This window comes from Molossus molossus, unplaced genomic scaffold, assembly GCF_014108415.1.
Source record: "Molossus molossus isolate mMolMol1 unplaced genomic scaffold, mMolMol1.p scaffold_m16_p_10, whole genome shotgun sequence".
Lineage (NCBI taxonomy): Eukaryota > Metazoa > Chordata > Mammalia > Chiroptera > Molossidae > Molossus > Molossus molossus.
In genome coordinates this window covers 105,510,390-105,529,856 of record NW_023425345.1, presented here as the reverse complement: position 1 = coordinate 105,529,856, position 19,467 = coordinate 105,510,390, and the positions used below count along the sequence as shown (strand labels likewise).

The 19,467-nt window shown below is 47.2% G+C and overlaps 1 protein-coding gene across 2 annotated transcripts in view; it reads right to left on the bottom strand.

Moving 5' to 3' along the window:
* The window catches only part of IL17RA (interleukin 17 receptor A), a 32,980-nt gene that overhangs the window by 8,388 nt on the left and 5,125 nt on the right, over positions 1 to 19,467 (bottom strand). The window contains exons 2-8 of one of the 2 annotated variants that reach the window (XM_036251888.1): positions 7,417 to 7,441; positions 6,404 to 6,550; positions 5,479 to 5,591; positions 3,900 to 4,026; positions 2,419 to 2,466; positions 2,277 to 2,332; positions 1,457 to 1,540 (exon numbers count right to left, since the gene is read on the bottom strand). In XM_036251888.1, the coding sequence (XP_036107781.1) occupies positions 1,457 to 1,540; positions 2,277 to 2,332; positions 2,419 to 2,466; positions 3,900 to 4,026; positions 5,479 to 5,591; positions 6,404 to 6,550; positions 7,417 to 7,441 (600 nt within the window). Of the gene's footprint in view, positions 1 to 1,456; positions 1,541 to 2,168; positions 2,333 to 2,418; positions 2,467 to 3,899; positions 4,027 to 5,478; positions 5,592 to 6,403; positions 6,551 to 7,416; positions 7,442 to 19,467 lie in introns of both variants that reach the window. The other variant, XM_036251886.1, reaches the window with a different exon arrangement.

Here is a 19,467-nt window from a genome sequence, read left to right as displayed (position 1 = left end):
ATCCACCCACCTGCACTCTCCCTGCTATATCCACCCACCTGTGTTCTCCCTGCTACACCACATCCACCCACCTGCGCTCTCCCTACTACATCCACCCACCTGTGCTCTCCCTGCTACACCACATCCACCCACCTGCGCTCTCCCTGCTATATCCACCCACCTGCGCTCTCCCTACTACATCCACCCACCTGCGCTCTCCCTGCTACACCACATCCACCCACCTGCACTCTCCCTGCTATATCCACCCACCTGTGTTCTCCCTGCTACACCACATCCACCCACCTGCGCTCTCCCTACTACATCCACCCACCTGTGCTCTCCCTGCTACACCACATCCACCCACCTGCGCTCTCCCTGCTATATCCACCCACCTGTGCTCTCCCTGCTACACCACATCCACCCACCTGTGCTCTCCCTGCTACACCACATCCACCCACCTGCGCTCTCCCTGCCACATCCACCCACCTGCACTCTCCCTGCCACATCCACCCACCTGCGCTCTCCCTGCTACACCACATCCACCCAGCTGCGCTCTCCCTGCCACATCCACCCACCTGCGCTCTCCCTGCCACATCCACCCACCTGCGCTCTCCCTGCCACATCCACCCACCTGCGCTCTCCCTGCTACATCCACCCACCTGCGCTCTCCCTGCCACCTCCACCCACCTGTGCTCTCCCTGCCACCTCCACCCACCTGTGCTCTCCCTGCTACATCCACCCACCTGCGCTCTCCCTGCCACATCCACCCACCTGCGCTCTCCCTGCCACATCCACCCACCTGCACACTCTCCCTGCCACATCCACCCACCTGCGCTCTCCCTGCCACATCCACCCACCTGCGCTCTCCCTGCCACATCCACCCACCTGCGCTCTCCCTGCCACATCCACCCACCTGCACACTCTCCCTGCCACATCCACCCACCTGCGCTCTCCCTGCCACATCCACCCACCTGCACTCTCCCTGCTACACCACATCCACCCACCTGTGCTCTCCCTGCTACACCACATCCACCCACCTGCACTCTCCCTGCTACATCCACCCACCTGCGCTCTCCCTGCTACATCCACCCACCTGCGCTCTCCCTGCTACATCCACCCACCTGCGCTCTCCCTGCTACCACCACCTGCGCTCTCCCTGCCTCACCCACCTGCGCTCTCCCTGCTACATCCACCCACCTGCGCTCTCCCTGCTACACCACATCCACCCACCTGCGCTCTCCCTGCTACACCACATCCACCCACTTGCGCTCTCCCTGCTACACCACATCCACCCACCTGCGCTCTCCCTGCTACACCAACCACCTGCGTCTCCCTGCTACACCACATCCACACACCTGCACTCGCCCTACTACATCCACCCACCTGCGCTCTCCCTGCTACATCCACCCACCTGCACTCTCCCTGCTACACTAAATCCACCCACCTGCGCTCTCCCTGCTACACCACATCCACCCACCTGCACTTGGTGGCGGCAGCACCAATTAAAGTTTGGTAGGGTGAGCGTGACGTTGGGTCGCTGGTGGAAGTCCTCTCGCGTGGGCTGGAGAGAGAGGAGAGGCATGTGAGGCTAGTGCATGAGGGCCGGCTGCAGGGACTGGTGCCAATGTCCCCATGGCTGTCCATTGGCCTCAGGAAGGCCGCAGGAGAAACCCTGCCCAGTTCTGCTCCAGAAAAACTACGTTTCCCTCGTGCACTGGTCCTGTTAACTCATACACACAGCTGGGGGCCGGTGTCCCCTGCCTGCTGCCGAGGGCCTGGAGCAGCCCGGGCCCCCGCCGCCCGGCACACGCCGCATCACTGCACCCCGGCTTCATTTTATCGCCTCACTGTATTTCCCCTTTGTCTTCATTTTCACATTTTAAAAATCTTCAAATCCTTTTTGCAATAAGTAGAATAAACAAAGCAGAACATAAAGAGAACAGGGCAGAATGTGTGGCCGGGAAAGACAGAGGACGGGGTGGGGAGCAGGGCAGAGACCCGCACTATCAGCTACAGAACAAGGGACCCTCCACCACGGGATCGACTGTATCATCGACAGACCGAAAGGGGCGTAAAGAGCCAACTGGCCTGGACGGGGCTGAAGCGCAGCAGGGAGCACCGGCTCCTGGCCAGGGAGGGGACACCGGCCGGCGCGGCTCTAGCCTGGGAGGGGTGACAGTGGCAGTTACCGCAGGGACATCCTGTGTGTGTGTGTAGCATCTCTCGTTCTCCGTGCGCGGGAAGCTGTTCAGCAGGATCTGGTAATGGGTGGATCCATCCCACAGGCTGAAGCTCACCCGCAGCTGGGAGGTGTCCAGGGTCTCCACGGTGATGTTGGGGTTCCACAGACTGCCTGCCCAGGGCACAGACAGGCTGGGAGTGAGGAGAGAGCATGTCTGTGCCCAAGCACGTGCCCCGCAAGGCTGCCAGCCCAGTTACCTGAGCTCACACATGGCCTGGTCTTCTTCATCCTGGGGTCCTTGCAGTCTGCAGACCCAGAAAAAAATAAAACCATGAACCTCTGCCTTATAAAGTTTGCTCTTCACGACTGCTGACAGAGATAACAACCTTTTCCTTCTGGGAGCCTGTTCAAGGGGGCCCTTCACAACGAGCTCCAGACGGACGTGGCCAGGGCCAGAGGCCCCAGACACTGAGGCTGACCTGGCGGTCCCATCCCTTGTCTTTCCGGGAAGCCCCCAGATTCACGTATACTTCTCCTGAGCTTGCTCTGGATGCCAGGGTCCCAGGCTGCTCCCCCGCCGCCCCCGAGTGCAGCTCCCCGGCCTCTCCTGCACCGGGGCGGCGCTGGCTGTCCCTCCAGGGCAGTGCCTCTGATTCAGGAGGTCTGGCGGGTCCAAGGAGCTGCATTTCTAACAAGTTCCCAGGTAATCCGATGGTGCTGTCGGTCTGGGGGAGCACCTTAAGAACCACTGCTCCATACACATCTTCCTGGTCTCCTTCCCCAATTGCCTCGACCGTGAGGATTTTACTTTGGTTTATGAATTACCACAGAGTGACAGGGACTGAGTCAGTCTACTTGAGGGACAGGGGAGGGGGCTGGGGGTATTCACGCATTCCACAATATGCGTGGAGCTGCCAGTATGTGCCAGGGCACCGCTTTAAGAACTGGAGACGCAGTGGTCAGTAAAACAAAGTCCTTGTGTCCAGGAACTACATTCCAGTGGACGAGACCAAACAAACAGCGTGATATAAGGTCATAGAAATCCAATGAGGCGTCAGGGAGTGACGAGCAGGGTGAGAAAAGTAAAGCAGGGTGTGCGGGCCTCCGCGGGGCCGTCACCACCCCGACGAGCACTCCTGCCCCACGAGCCGTGACTGCGCAGCCGCCCGGACCCAGACCCCGTGCGTGGGCTGGCGCTCCACACGCAGCTGGTTCTGGAGGACGAAAGGCTGTGGCTGAGATTCCAGGGAGGACAGAGAAAGAGAAGCGGCAAACTGGATGCCCTTCGGAAGATGAGCCTGACAGGATGGATCAGCAGACAGTGTCACACATGGGATGTGTCAGACACGCAGGCAGGATGTGGGTGCCAGTGAAGAGCAAGGCGATGGGGGCTGGGACAAGGCTGGGGGCAGGGCGAGAGGGGCCTGTGTTCCTGGTCCCTTCTGGGCAGGAAACGCGCTTCTCCAGACCGGGAGTGATGCCAGTGCCCACACAGCTCCTGGGGCCGTGGGCCAATATCCAGTTTGTGTCAACAGAGCACGGGCTCTGCATTTAGGAAGGAGAAGCCGCAGCCCACACCAAAGGGCTCCCCAGCCCCAGCACCTGTTGTTCTGTGGGTACCACACGCGGACAGAGGCAGCCTCGTCCCGCTGAGCAGGAAGGCTGGTACCTGGGCCACTTGCCAGTCTCCTCTGCAGAGCCACATGGTGAAGGGAAGGGCTTGGTAGGGAACTCTTACCTGGCACAAGGAGGTTCTTGGACTGGTGGTTTGGGTCCCCATCAGGGATGGGCTTGGGCAGGTGGTGAACGGTCACCTCATATTCCTGGCCAGGTTCTACCACAAAGTGGCTAAAGGTGAAATGCCACTGAAGAGGAAGGAGGAAGGGGAGATTGGACAGGTCACACACCATACCTCTCACACAGGTGAGCCCGAAGAACCCCACCCTACCTGCCCCCAGAAGATCAGCCAAAAATAAGAAGAAATAGCCATCACAACACAATCCGAAATCAGAGGTTATGTATCTTTGCTCTTTGTTCCCTCTGGTCTTTCCCATTTCCAAAAACCTAGATCTGGCCTCATCAATACCGTGTCACACACAAGAGCACTCGGGGAAGGCCCTCCGCCCCCATCAACCCCCTCAAAGCGCAGAACAATGGTACCAGGGAGCCGAGCCGGGACTTGGGCTACTGGAGGGCTGGCACACAAGAGGCAGCTAAAAACTATTTGTTAAATGACTCTTGCCCCTTAAATGGGAAAGCCAAGGATCTCTCAAGATTGTTCGGGAGCATGAAAGTGTAGAAGGAGGGCTAGAAAGACCCCTAGTCCTCCTGGGCCTGCAGGCACCTTTGTTGAGAGATTTTTCTGGAGGGTGCAGATGACAGATACCGACTTCCACTTCCACTCTGAGTACCCTGCGGATGGGCGGGTCCTTTGCTTCTAAGTATTTAGGCACCTGGCCTTCACCATGCACCTAGCACTCAGGTTTGGGGGCCCCACTTAAACACGGGAGAGGGGAATCTGTCTTTGCTGCCTGTTTGTGGGAGCTCTGCAAGCGGCCACTCTTTGCAGATTTAAACTAGTAGTTTTCAAACTGGAGCTCACAGCAGAGTCACTTGGTGGGCTTCTTGGAAGACTGCTGGGCCCACCCCAGAGCTTTGATTCAGCAGGTGTAGGGTGGGGCCCCAGAATCTGCATTTCTAACAAGTTCCCAGGCCATGCTGATATGCTATTCTGGGACCACATTTTGAAAACAACAGCTTTATTTATTATTTTTTAAAAAATATTTTTACTGATTTTGGAGAGAGGAAGGAAGAGGAGAGTGAGACAGAAACATCGAAGATGAGGAAAACATCCTCCGGCTGCCTCCTGCACACTCCCTGCTGGGGATCGAGCCTGCAACCTGGGCATATGACCTGACTAGAATCAAACCGTGGACCTCGTGGCACACAAGTCAACGTTCAACCCGAGCCACTCCAGCAGGGTGAAAACCGCAGCTTTAAACAAACTAAATGAGAATCAACATTTAACTACCTGGCCACGAGCAGCAAAGTGAGCGGAAATGGTGCAGAACTCATCTGCTTGGGCCCCACCCACTGCGGTGCTCTGGTCTGGGCAGAGTTGTTCCTTTCTGAAGGCAGGGCCCAGATTGATCTCAGATACAAATAAAGATGGCAGCACGCATTCAACTTTCTTAAGAAGGGCCAGCTCGGGAAGGTAGGAAAAGCAGGGGTTGACATGTCTGGCAAGTTTTCAAAAACATGTTCTGCTGCGCGTGATCATCAGAGGAACACAATCTGCCCAGGAGCTCAATTCTTACCCGTTTGTGATGATGCTGAAGTCTGGAGAGAAACTCAAACTTGACACACAAACGCTCATTGGTGTTCAGCTGCAGGACAGACAACTCTGCACCCTCCAGGAAGAGGATGCTGGCTGAAGACCAAAGGGAGGGGAGGAGGCACAGATGTGGATGAATGAATGCGACAAGGCACTGGGTGCGTCACTTTGCAACGGTTAGGCTTACTCTCTCTGAAAAGAAAATCTGCCTAACCCAACCCTCCACTTCCTGCTCCTCCTAGCTCCCTCCTGGGCCTAGGCAGCCGCCTGCCCTCAGATAGTTACTTTGTAGCCAGACAAGAACAAGCAACACTTCGCAAGGTGCTAGAAGCAAAGGCTTTGCAAGCTGTGGCTAAGGTGTTGCAACAGGGCATGGGTGTCTAACATGGCCACCCCAGCGCCCTTGAGGAGGCTGCAACTGCAGCAGGAGCTGGGGACCAACAAAGACCACTCTCCCAGGACTTGTTCACAAATCTAGGGCTGGCTCTTGTTAACCCCAATCTTCTCAATTCTGTAATACAGCTCTATCCCTAAGAGGTTTGGGGGTGGGGGTGGGGTTGTCATTTTAAGAAATGGCAGCCTCTAAATTAAGGGAAAAAGTAGGCTGGCAAATGTGTTAACAATTTTTCCAGTAAATATTTGGTAACTTCAGTTACAATTAACCATGTGACTTTTTTCCTGGAGTGATAAAGATTTCAGGCTGAAGGGAAGCCTTTCATGAAAGATGGTGGGATGGTATCTAAAACACTGAATGAACGATGGCTCCTTTCAGCACTACTTTGGGCCCTCGTGTCTGAGCACAGGACTGGGAACCTACTTCTGGTCTAATGGGAGAGCCAGATGGTCTAGCTTGTGGGTTCACCTGGAGGTGGGCAGAGCCCACAGGTCCCGCTGACATGCCTACTCACCGTCCGTCTGCAGTGTCCATTCGATGTGAACCACAGGGACAAAGTCTTCATGCGGGGTTTGGGCTAATTGCACCTGGACCCGGAGATCTTTTGGGGATGAGGGGGTCAATTTTCGAGGCTGGATCCAGCTGTCATCCAGGCAGGTACCTGGTGGCCAGGAAAAGCACAGATCTGAGACGCTGCTCTGCGAGACGGAAGCATGCAGGCAAGATGCCCAGCAGTGCGTCCAGAGACCTGGCCCTTGAACGCCAGGTGCAGCCTGTGATCCCCTGCGGGGCTCTCAGCGTTCCCACCCTGCCCCCTCTGTTCTTGTGCTTGTCTGGGGTCACTGCAAACTTTGAAGTCTGAAGGGCATTTCAGGAGAGAGCACAGAGCACGCAACTTGGTTTTGAGATGAGGCAGTGGTTGGAAATGGGGAGAGGAAGGACGGGGCAGGTAAGGGCTGCTTTACTTTTATACGTCAGGGTCCCTAATTAGCACAGACACTACACTTCGTGCCGCCTCCTTGAATGAAAACACGGAGCAAAGTCAACACCACAGATGTCTCTCCCGTTCCAGTGACAAGCTCTGGCAAACCGAGTTGGATGACAACGCACCAGGAGAGCATCTCGAGGACAATCTCAAAATCCAAAGGGTAGTTCAGCTTCGCACTTCCTGACTTTGAATAATATTCTTTTCATAAAGATTTAGTATTAATTTTTAGAGAGAAACACTGATGTGAAAGTGGAACGTCCATCAGCTGCCTCCCGCTTCCTGCACACCCTGCACTGGGACGGGCCCACAGCCCGGGCATGCGCCCCGACCGGGAATCGAACTGCGACCCTTCGGTGCACGGACGATGCCCAACACTGAGCCACGCTGGTCAGGGCCTGGGTAATAAATATTCTGAAGCGCGGCTGTGTGCATCCAAGGCCGGAAGGTTCAGCCCTCATCCCAGACTACAAGGGGAAGGGCAGCATGAGGTTAGCACTTTACTAGCAAAGCAACAAGAATGACAAAAAAGGATAACTTACTGTTCTTGACTGTGCAGTTTAGCCCCTGCGGGGAAAAAGAGAGAGATAATTACAGCTGAGGAAGAACTCTGATTCGCAAGCTGGGCTCAGGCACTTTTCTCCGGCTCATTCTCAAGAGTGAAATCCACACGGCCCGTCCTCTCTTCTGGGGGCCAGTCTGGGGAAGGGGACCATATTATCTTCACACTTTTCTCATGCTGCCCCACTGAGGAGAAACGGGATGAGAAGTGGGGACAGTGGAGAGCAAAAGGAACTGGTGTTTTCTGAGTAACCGTTGTGAGCTGGGGACATTCCCGCTCTAAAAGCCTGGACGGGTTCTCCCGGGGGCCCCGGTGACAGGCCTCGGGTCGCGGCTTCCATCTTCGGTGCAGACACAGTGCTGGAAGGGGGAGGAGCAAAAACTCCAGCCCCTGCTCCAGAAATTTCTGAGTCCCTACAGGTGCCTGCGGGAAGAGCTCCCTCACCCTGTTCTGCATGAGTCACACGCCTCAGTCTCACGAGTGCTCGCAAAGCCCCTGGGGCGGAGTCCCCTCGAGAAATCTACCACTGCCAAGCCTTGACTTCTTCAAGTGTACAATCAGAATAACCACACCACCAACTTCATAGTACTGTTGACAATTAAATGCTACAAATGGAAATCAAGATCTCGGGGCAGGGAGTGGGCTGGTAGTGACATGGTGTGTGTATGGCGCTGTTCACTCTACTCCGTCTGTATTAGGAAAGGTTTCAAACGATGGGGATGTATCTGCGCACCAGTTACAAGTGAAGAGAAATGACACTGTTAGACAGGAAGCTTATGACAAGCCCCAGGAGAATCAGTATGAGCAGCTCTGTTGGCTGCAGTACCCAGAGAACCATCTGACTGCTAAAGAGACTAAATCTGTCCAGCGTCTGGCACATAACAGCTGCTCTTTAATTATTGGTTCCCCTTCTTATAATAAGTGCTCAATAAATGGAAGCTATTATTATATGGGTGCCCTCCACACATTCAAACATGGCACTAAAGTGAACTCAGGCTCAGGTATTTTCAGTTACCGTAACTGGTGAAATGGACCAAGCACCCGCTGCGGGGCAGAAAGTCCAGAGTTGAATAGGGCCAGAAATACGATCTTAAGAACAACAGGCAAATGGGTATCTGTGTGTAAACAGGGCATTGGGTTGGCACCTGCCTTTCTCTCAAGAGGGAGCAGGGAGGCGGGGTTAAGGAATGGGAGGAGACGCTGTGCTACGAGGGAGGGTTCATTCACAAAACGAAGGAAGAGAGAATAGAATGTCCAAGTGTGACTGCAAGTGTGTCATTCCACCGGTAGCCAGCCTTTCTGGGACACCAGTTCATCTTGGGGTCTAGACTTCCTGCATCCCGTCCAGCTGCTCGGGATCAATGCTCACCTGCTGGTCCCGGCCAACACAGCCCTGCAAGGCACTCCTCACATGTTCAACAAGACCCACGGAGCTGACCCTGTGCTCTGACAGAGGTCACTCAGTTTCTTGAACGGTGATGAGATTAACTTCCCTGAATGTTCTATTTCTCCTTCCACTTGAAACTCCTAGGGCAGGGGTATGGAGGACAAGAAACTGGCTCTTTCACCTTGAGATGGGGGGGCTCTTCTCAAAAAGGCAAACAGATGCCCACTTTGAGTAACTTCCTACTATCCACTGGTAGCTACTCACACCCACGGCAAGACGATGCATTTAATGAGTGGATCTTGTCTTCATGTAGACCAAGAGGGAGTGCAAGGCTCTGAAAACCCAGCCACACCCTGGCCGGTGGTTCAGTTGGTTGAGCATTACCCTGTGCACCAAGAGGTAAAAATAAAATAAAAAAATGAAAACTCAGTCAGCTAATTAACACTGATGCTGGTGCATCTCCTCTAATTCCTGTGATTGGTTTAAACAGCTTGTTATATATTTTTAAAATATATTTTTATTGATTTTTTAGATAAAGAGGAAGGCAGAGGGGGAGAGAGAGAAACACTGGTTGGCTGCCTCCTGCATGCCCCCCACTGGGGATCGAGCCCGCAACCTGGGCATGTGCCCTTACTGAGAACTGAACTGGTGACCCCTCAGTGCATGGGTCGATGCTCAATCCACTGAGCCACACCAGCCGGGCAATAGCTTGGTATTTAACAGTGTTTTTGATCTTGGTTTTTGACAGTCATGGTTGTATATAAGTATTTTCATCATAGTTTTTACATAAAACAGCTCCTAAACCTTACCAAATACCTCTCCAGCATTTATTAACAAAATAACTTAGATTTTGTCCTTTGTCAATGTAATGAATTATGTTGATAGATTTGATGATAATGGATCAATTTTGAACTGGAATAAATCCTACTTGATTATGGTATACTATTCTTTTCATATTCTACTATTGATTTTTCTAATATTTTATATAGAATTGTTTGCATTTATATTCTTAAGGGAGATTAGTCTTTAGTTTTCTCTTTTTGTATATGACTTATCAAGTTTTAGAATTAAGCTTTGCTAGCTTTAAAAAATAGCTTCCCCCTCTTTCTGTTGAATACCCATCAATAGGGTAGGGCTTAGAAAGTAAGAGCTAATTTAAATCTCAATGTCCATCAAAACAGAAATGGTTGAATAGACTGCTATCTACTACGGATTACTCAGTATTAGAGTGTTAGTTACATAGATGTCTACTGACCTGGAGTGATGGCTAAAATGAAGAGAAAAATAAGATGCAAAACCTTTTTATTTTATAATCCCATTTTCTATGGAAATAAGTGATAAAAATACTCCTTGTATATTTATGTATGTTTGAATATGACTGTATGAGCATAGAAAAACATGTGAACAAATACATATCAGACACACTGGTTACTGGGGATGAAGGAATGGAAGAGATGGAGAGAGGGATGATGGGGGAAAGGATGTAAACAAGCAAAACTATACATACAAGTAAAATATAGAATAAAAAATTCCATTAGAAATCATGGACTATTGCCTAGCCGGTGTAGCTCAGTGGCTGAGCATTGACCCATGCACCAAGAGGTCGCTCGTTCGATTCCTGGTCAGGGCACATGCCCAGGTCGTGGGCCCAATCCCCAGTGCGGGGGCGTGCAAGAGGTGGCCAATCGATGTTCTCCCTCATCGATGTTTCTATGTCTCTTTCCCTCTCCCTCCCTTTCTCTCTAAAATCAATAAAGAAAAAAATAAAAAAAAATAAAAAAAAGAAATCACATATTATCTTCTCCCCCTCCCCAAACTACATAAAAGTTACAGGAAAGAGAAAACTTTTATAACTCTTCAAGGACAAAGAAATGTGGACACATTTTAAAAAGATAAAGTGGAAACTGGCTCAGGCCAAGGGGAGGAATTTCAATCTGAGCGCAGCGGAAGGGAGCTGCAGACAAGAAAGAGGCCACGGGCTCAGTATAACCCTTCTAAGATTCGGTCTCACAGGTAGCAGGTACTTGGGAGGTAGTATGAAGCAGGCAGGGTGGGGTTATGTAAAGGTCTACAGATGGGATTTGGGGAGCCTCACCCTCTCTTCCCCTGCCCTCATCTCAGAATGCTGGTGCGAGGCCCAGAGAGAAGACCTCCAGATTTGGACACTTGAGAGTCAACCAGTACATGGGCCAGTACACGACCCTGATCCCTACGGAAACCCAATGACCAGTAAGCCCTATCTACACAGAGCACTGAATCGGCCTTTTAGAGCTCTTATTTTAAGATTATTCTTAAAATAACCCCAGATAGCCAAAGAGTACCAGATATTTGAGAAAGGTTTCTTGTGTGAAAAATAGATCAAAACAAATATTTAAAAATGTTCTTGGAAGAAATAAGACAATGTTGGGAACAGAATAGAATTTTTAAAAATTATAGTAGTTTCAAAGAGATAGGAGAGGACACAGCAGCCATATGATGAGGATAGTGTGGAAAGTGAGCAAGCAGAGAATAAAAATGAACTTTGAAAATATTCCACAGAAACATTGGGCTATAAAATTCAAGAAATTTGTCTGAAGATAGAACAAATACTAACAAAAATAGGAGAGAAAAAATGTGAATATTAGAGAATCAATTCAGGAGATACAAGGTATGATTAACTGGATTGCCAGAAGATTACAGAGAAAACAGAGGGAGGAAAGTATTAAAAATAAAAGATTCTAGAACTAAGGGACACACATTTTCAAATTTAAAATGTCCACTGCAATGGTCTGCACACAAATTTTAAAAAAGACCCAGACCAAGGCCCCAAATCATGAAACTTTTGGTACAGCAGGAATAAAAAGAAGGTTCTTGGAAAAACAAAAGGTATTTCCCTTAAGATCAGGAACTAGACAGGGATGCCGGCTTTCACCGCTCTTCAACAAGTACTACAAGTCCAGCCACAGGGATCAGACAGGCAGAGGAAATAAGAGGCATCCAAACTGGAAAAGAGGAGGTAAAACTAGTTTTTGCAGACGGCATGATACTATATAGAGAGAACTGTAAAGATTCTACCAAAGCCCTGGACAGTTTTGCTCAGCGGTTAGAGCACTGGCCAGCGGACCAAAGAGTCTCAGGTTTGATTCCAGCCAAGGGCACGTACCTTGGTTGCGGTTTGTCCCTGGCTGTGCAGGAGGCAAACAATTGATGTGTCTTTCACATTGATGTTTCTCTCCAAACCCCCTCCCCCCCCCCCGCCATATTTAAAGATAAGTGGAAAAAATATCTTCAGGTGAAGATTAAAAAAAAAAACAAAAAACGATTCTACCAAAAAACTACTAGAACTGATACATTCAGTAAAGTTAAGAGGATACAAAATGAATATTCAGAAATCAATTGAATTTTTATACCAATAATGCATACCAATCAGAAAGAGAAACTAAGAAAATAATCCCATTTATAATTGCATTAAAAAAAATTAAAATACTTAGGAACAAATCTAACCAAGGAGGTAAAGGAACTGTACTTGGAAAATTGTAAGACACTGAAGAAAGACACTGAAGATACGAATAAATGGAAGCATATTCTGTGCTTATGGACAGGAATAATTAACACCATTAAAATGCCCATATTATCCAAAGTAATCTATAGATTCAATTCCTATAAAAATACCAATGTCTCCAAAATTCTGAAAGAAAATTATCTTTAACCTCAGATTTTTATACCCAGTCAAATTATTCAAAAAGTGTGAGAGTAGACTTGGCTAGTTTGGTTCAGCTGTTAGAGCACTGGCCTGTGGACCAAAAGGTCTCAGCTTTGATTTCTGGTCAAGGACATGTACCTGGATTGCAGGTTCGAGCTGCAGCCCTGGTTGGGGTTGGGCAGGAGGCAACCAATTCTCTCTCACACTGATGTTTCACTTTCTCTCTCTCCTCCTCCCTTGCTTCCACTCTATCTAAAAATAAATGGGAAAATATCCAATGGGTGATTAACAAAAAAAGAGAGAGAGGACAGAGAGAGAGAGAGAGAAAGAGAGAATAAATAAAAGTGTGAGGGTAGAATAAAGACATTTTTTTCAGACATGTGAAGACTTAAAAAAATTATATAATACATAGGGGTTGGCAAAAGTAGGTTTACAGTTATAATACAAATAAATGCAATAATTAATAAATGTAAGAATAAGCTGTATTTCACGTACTCACAACTATAAACCTACTTTTGTCCATCTCTGTATATATGCATCCCTCACACCCTCATACCTTTTCCTAGAAAGTTGCAGGAGGACATGCTCCAGCAAAATGAGGGGGTAATTTCTGAGGAAGGAGACACAGGGTCCAGGCCATGGGAGCTATAAACATAACAGAATATCTAGTGTGGCAGTTGTGTTATGGATCTAAAGAGTAATCAGTCCAGACTGCAACTGTGGACAGAGGGCACCAGAAGGGAGTTCTCTGGGGAAAGGGGAATAAAATTGATGGAATATCTGATGTTTGTGGAAAAAAACATGATAAATTTGATAGACAAAACTAAAACTATAGTTACATCGAAAATTATGGAAGAGAAGAATTAAAGCAATTATCATTTCCAGGGAGAAAAGAAATTATACCAAAAAAGAAATATAATCAAAAGTACACATACTTGCCTCATCAGGGAAGATTATTTACTTGTCATAATAAATACTGATTACTGATTTAACTAAAATTGTAATCGGAAGATTGGGAGGAGAAGCAACAGAAGGAGATTAATATAACACTTTTAGATATTCATCTATTATACGTCAATAGATAACATCTAAAATTGACAAATAAGCCTGGCCAGTGTGGGGTTGAGTGCTGACCCATGCACCCAGAGGTCACCGGTTTGATTCCCAGTCAGGGCACATGCCCGGGATGTGGGCCCGATCCCCAGTGGGGGGCATGCAGGAGGCGGCCAATCGATGTTCTCTCTCATCGGTGTTTCTATCTCTCTCCCCTTCCTATCTAAAAAAATCAACAAAAACATATTTTAAAACAATTGAGAAATTAAGAATAACAATATAAATACATTTAGAAAGATAGAGACAGCCCTGGCCAGTTTGGCTCAGCGGTTGGAGCGTCGGCCTGCGGTCCTGAGAGACCCGGGTTCGGTTCCCACTAAGGGCACGTACCTCGGTTGCAGTTTATCCCTGGCCCTGGTCGGTTGTGCGGGTGGCGGCCACTCGATGTGTCCCTTCACGTCGATGTTTCTCTCTCTCTCTCTGTTCCTCTCTCTCCCTCCCACTCTACCTGAACAAAAAATGGAAAAATGTCCTTGGGTGAGGAAAAAAAAAAAAGATAGAGACAAATGTCAGAAGGAATAAAAGTATAGTGGATCGATCATTTAGGAAGGGACTGGGATCTGCTCTTTTTTGTTTTAAACATCTTAGTACCATTTTTAAAGGGTCACCTCAATAAAAATTAATTAAAAGATAGAATTTTATTTATGCTGTTACTCCAAACAAATGAAAGGATTGAAAAATAAGATAAACATATGAAAACATTAATTTGTTTAGGGGAAGAAACAGCAGACATTTTTTCCTTATAATTTAATTTCTATATAGAATTTATATTAACATAATGTTTTTAATAATGTAAAAAATGCATTCAGGCTCTTTGGCTACTACTAAGACAGATCTTGTTTTATTCCCCTCCAACAAATCACCCCTAATTTCTTTACTTCAAATGCCCATTAAAAAAAAAATAGTAGGATCAGAGTATTATTTACGAGCTACGTGCTAGAGAATGGCAGAAATCCAAGAGGGAGAATATTCACGATGACGACGACAATGACAACGGTGCAGCTAGTATTTACTGAGCTTTCCTTTGGTGCCAGGCATCATGCTAGTCACTTTATATACATATCTCATTTAATCTTCACAACAATCCTGAAGTAAGTACCATTATCTCCTTTTTACTGATGGAAAACAGGCACAGGCAGGTGGGCTCCGTGGCCAAGGCCCCACAGAGCGAACACTCAAGCAGCTTTGCTCCAGAACCCAGGCTCCCAATCACTGCTATACTGCCCCTTGGAGTAAAAAACAGCAGGCCAATATCATCTGTCCACAGTGGTGAAGATCACAGGGAAGAAATAAGACTTCGCCCTGTGCAGTCAGTGACCACTGCCAGGCATGGCAAAGAGAAGCCTGCAGTCCCAGGCAGAGCTTTGCTTCTCAGCTCAGCACTCAGCAAGGACGCGATCCTGGGCCGGTCACCCAGCCTCTGCAACACGCGACTGTTGGCCTGGCAGGATGCTGTGAGCGCCGAATGAAGGCACACATGCTAACCCCTGCACAGTGCCTGAATAAAGCTGCAGGACATGCCAGTACCCCTGCACCTCCCCCCACCATAGCCCATGTGGTCTGGTCCTTTCATATATCTAGCAAGTTATTCTGTCTCCACATAACCCTGTTAGGTGTGGGTCACCTCTTTTTATAGACGAAGACACCTGCTCATAGCAGTGGAGTGACAGACAAGGGCTGCAGAGCGGGTGAGGGAAGCCAGGGTCTGCCTCTCAGCCCACGTCCTCTCCCCTGCACGGCAGTGCCTCTTGCTGCTCTCTGACCTGAGTCTCTGGAGCAGGGGTGGGGAACCTTTTTCTCTGCCACGGCTATTTGGATATTTATAACATCATGTATAACATCATACAAAATTATCAATTTATAAATTAGCCTGCTATATTTGATTAAACATTTAATTAACCCACCCCTAATATGATGGCTAGAACTGCTTCTCTTTGGTGAGGCTGTGATGTTGGCTGGTGTTGATAATGTTGCTACTGCGACTGCTTTTCCAGTTTGTGTCAGTCAGTCTGGAGCACAGTGGACTCTTCGCAATGGTAAATTTTGAAAAGAACCGCTCACAGCAATAAGTTGTTCCGAACACAGATGCATATTTCAATGCCTGTCTCCTCAAAGTGGAAAACTCATCATTGCTTATATAACATTTATGGAACTCAAGCTGGCTGGCTAGTGTGGCTCAGTGGTTGAGTGCTGACCCATATACCAAGAGCTGCTGGTTCGATTCCTGGTCAGGGCACATGCCAGGTTGTGGGCCAAATCCCCAGTGGGGGGCACGCAGGAGGTGGCCAATCGATGTTTCTATCTCTCTTCCTCTCCCTTCTCTCTCTAAAATTAATAAAGGGAAAAAAAAAAAGAACCCAAGCAGTGGTAGGTGGTTGTACCTGGTTTTCAGCTCATCACTTTGCAGCTGAAGGATTTCATGTTGTAGGTTATCAGGCACATTAGCTGGTTCCACATTGAATGTGTAGCAAAGATGTTCACTTCCATTTGTTTATTTTTCACGTCCTTGAATCTTTCATTAAATGCCTCATTAGTTTCATACATTCACCAGCATATTTGAGTGTCGTAGGCTTTTGTCCTTCCAGAGTGGAAATACACCAAGTTATTCCTTTTGAGTTGCACTTTCCACAGCCTTAATTTAGCTTCAAATGATTTCACGTTTGAAAGCAGGGCGCTCAGAAGGTGGTTGGGGCTCTGCAACTTGACGTTCAGCTCTGAGAGGAACTTGGTAATGTCCACCATGAATGCTAAATCACGCAGCCACTTGCTATCATTGAGTTCCCTGACAGGTTTTCCCTTCATCTCCATGAACTGCTTGACTTCATCCCGCAGTTGGTAAAACCTCATGAGCATGTTCCTGAGACTCAGCCACCACACTTCACAGTGATAAGCAAGATCACTGTGCTCAGAGTCAAGATCATTCAATAACTCCTTAAACGGGCAGTTGTTAAACCCTCTGCTTTTAACAAAATGTATACATGCTACTACTGTTGACATCACATTGTTGAGCCCCAACGTCTGTGCACAGACTTTCTTGGTGTGTGATGCAGTGGCATAGAATTAAATCACTTGGATCAAGACTGAGACGATTCAGTTCTTTCTTGACAAATGCAATTAACCCTTTTTGTGAGCTGGAGCTCCATCTGTAGTAAGGCCACTTAACTCTTCAAATGTTAGCTCTAGTATTTTCATTGATAAAGCAAGTCTCTCAAACAAGTCCTTACCTCTTGTAGTGCCACTCGTGGCTTCCAGGGACAGCAGTTCCTCTTGCGGGTCCAAGTCCGCAGTTATCCCACTAACGAAAATGGCCACTTGGGCAGTACTTGTTATGTCCATTATCTCAGCACAAGCCACAGAGAAAATTTGGAAATCTCCTGCAGAATCCTTAAGTGCTTTTTCAATATCTTGTGCTGAGTCAGGAATCCGATCTGAGACCGTTCTCCGAGACAAACTAACACTGGAACAATTTTACTCTGTCTGGTGCTAAGAACTCCGCAGCAGCCACCATGCACTTTCACACACTTTCCCTCTGCACGAGCCTCAGCTTTGTGATTAGTTCACTCACTACATAACTCATCTGAATAACGTTGTCTCTGTCACAATGAGGCCCAGTGAAATTGGCTTGTTGTGATTCCAAGTTCCGGTGAAGAGCATTGATTTTATCCAGATGCATTTGCCTCCCAATTCAGAGATCAGCATGTTTTGAGCTGTAATGACACTCCAGATTGGCTTTTTTCATTACTGCTAATGCATCACCACAAACTAGGCACATAGGTTTGCCTTTGGCTTCAACCAAAAATCATTCGTCCATTTCTCTTGGAAAGATCAACACTCTGCATCAACTTGTCCTTTTATTTTTTATTTATTAATTTGTTTTTATTACAGATGTTTCTCATTTTCCCCCCATTAATACCCTCCTCCCCTTAGCCCCTGTCCCATCCACAGCTTTGTTATCTGTGTTCACTGGTCATGCATACATTCATGTAAGTTCTGTGGTTTATCTCTTCCCCCACAACCCTCCCCCTCCTCTGAGGCTTGTCAGCCTGCACCCCAACTCTGTCTCTGGGCTAATTTTGTTCAGCAGTTTGTTTAGTTCATTATATCCCACAAATAAGTGAGATCATGTGATATTTGTCTTTCTCTGCTTGGCTTGTTTCACTTCGCATAATACTCTCCAGATCTTTCCATGCCATCTCAAAGGATAAGAGATCTTTCTTTCTTACAACTATGTAGTATTCCATTGTATATAGATACCACAACTTTTTTATCCACTCATCTACTGATGAACACTTGGGTTGTTTCCAGATCTTAGCTATGTAAATAGTGCTGCTATGAACATAGGGGTACATATATTCTCTCTGATTGGTGTTTCAGGTTTCTTAGGGTATATTCCTAGAAGTGGGATCACTGGGTCAAATGGCAGTTCAATTTTAACTTTTTGAGGTAACACCATAGTGTTTTCCACAGTGGCTGCACCAGTCTGCATTCCCACCAGCAGTGTACTAGAGTCCCCTTTTCTCCACACCCTCACCAACACTTGTTTGATGATTTGTTGATGGCAGCCATTCTGACAGGTGTGAGGTGATACCTCATAGCTGTTTTAATTTGCATCTCTCTGATGATTAGTGACATTGAGCATTTCTTCATATGTCTCTTGGCCATTTGTATGTCCTTTTTGGAGAGGTGTCTATTTAGGTCCTCTGCCCATTTTTTAATTAGGTTTTTTTGTCACTTTTATTTAACATAGTACTGGAAGTCTTAGCCACAGCAATCAGACAGGAAGGAAAAATAAAGGGGATCCAAATTGGAAAGGAGGAAGTGAAACTGTCATTATTTGCAGATGACATGATATTGTACATAGAAAACCCTAAAAGACTCCATCAAAAATCTACTAGACTTAATAAATAAATTTGGCAAAGTAGCAGGATACAAAATTAACGTCAAAAAATCAACAGCATTCTTATAAACCAATGATGAAATCACAGAAAGAGAAACTAAAAAGACTATCCCATTTACCATCGCAGCAAAAAAATTAAGATACCTAGGAAAAAACTTAACCAAAAAAGTAAAGGACCTATTTGCAGAAAACTACAGGTCACTGAAAAAAGAAATAGAGGAATATATAAAAAAGTGGAAGCGTATACCTTGTTCATGGATTGGAAGAATTAACATCATTAAAATGACCATACTACTCAAAGCAATCTATAGATTCAATGCAATCCCCATCAAATACCAACAACATATTTCACAGAACTAGAACAAACACTCCAAAAGTTTATATGGAACCCTAAAAGACCCCGAATAGCCACAGCAATATTAAAAAAGACAAAGTAGGAGGGATCACATGATCAGATTTCAGGTTATACTACAAAGCCACTGTAGTCAAAACAGCCTGGTACTGGCACAAGAACAGGCAGAGAGATCAATGGAACAGAACAAAGAACCCAGAAATGGACCCAAGACAATATGCTCAATTAATATTTGACAAAGGTGGCAGGAGCATACAGTGGAGTCAAGACAGTCTCGTCAATAAATGTTGGGAAAATTGGACAGCTACCTGCAAAAAAATGAAGCTAGAACATCAACTTACACCATACATGAGAATAAACTCAAAATGAATAAAAGACTTAAATGTAACTCGTGAATCCATAAAAATTAGAAAACAAAATCTCAGACATCATATGCAGCAGAATTTTCACTGATACATCACCTAAGGCAACAGAAACAAAGGAAAAAGTGACACATGGGACTACATCAAACTAAAAAGTTTATGCACAGCAAAAGAAACAACCATCAAAATGGAAAGGAATCCCACTATATGGGAGAGCATAATCGGCAATGATGCATCA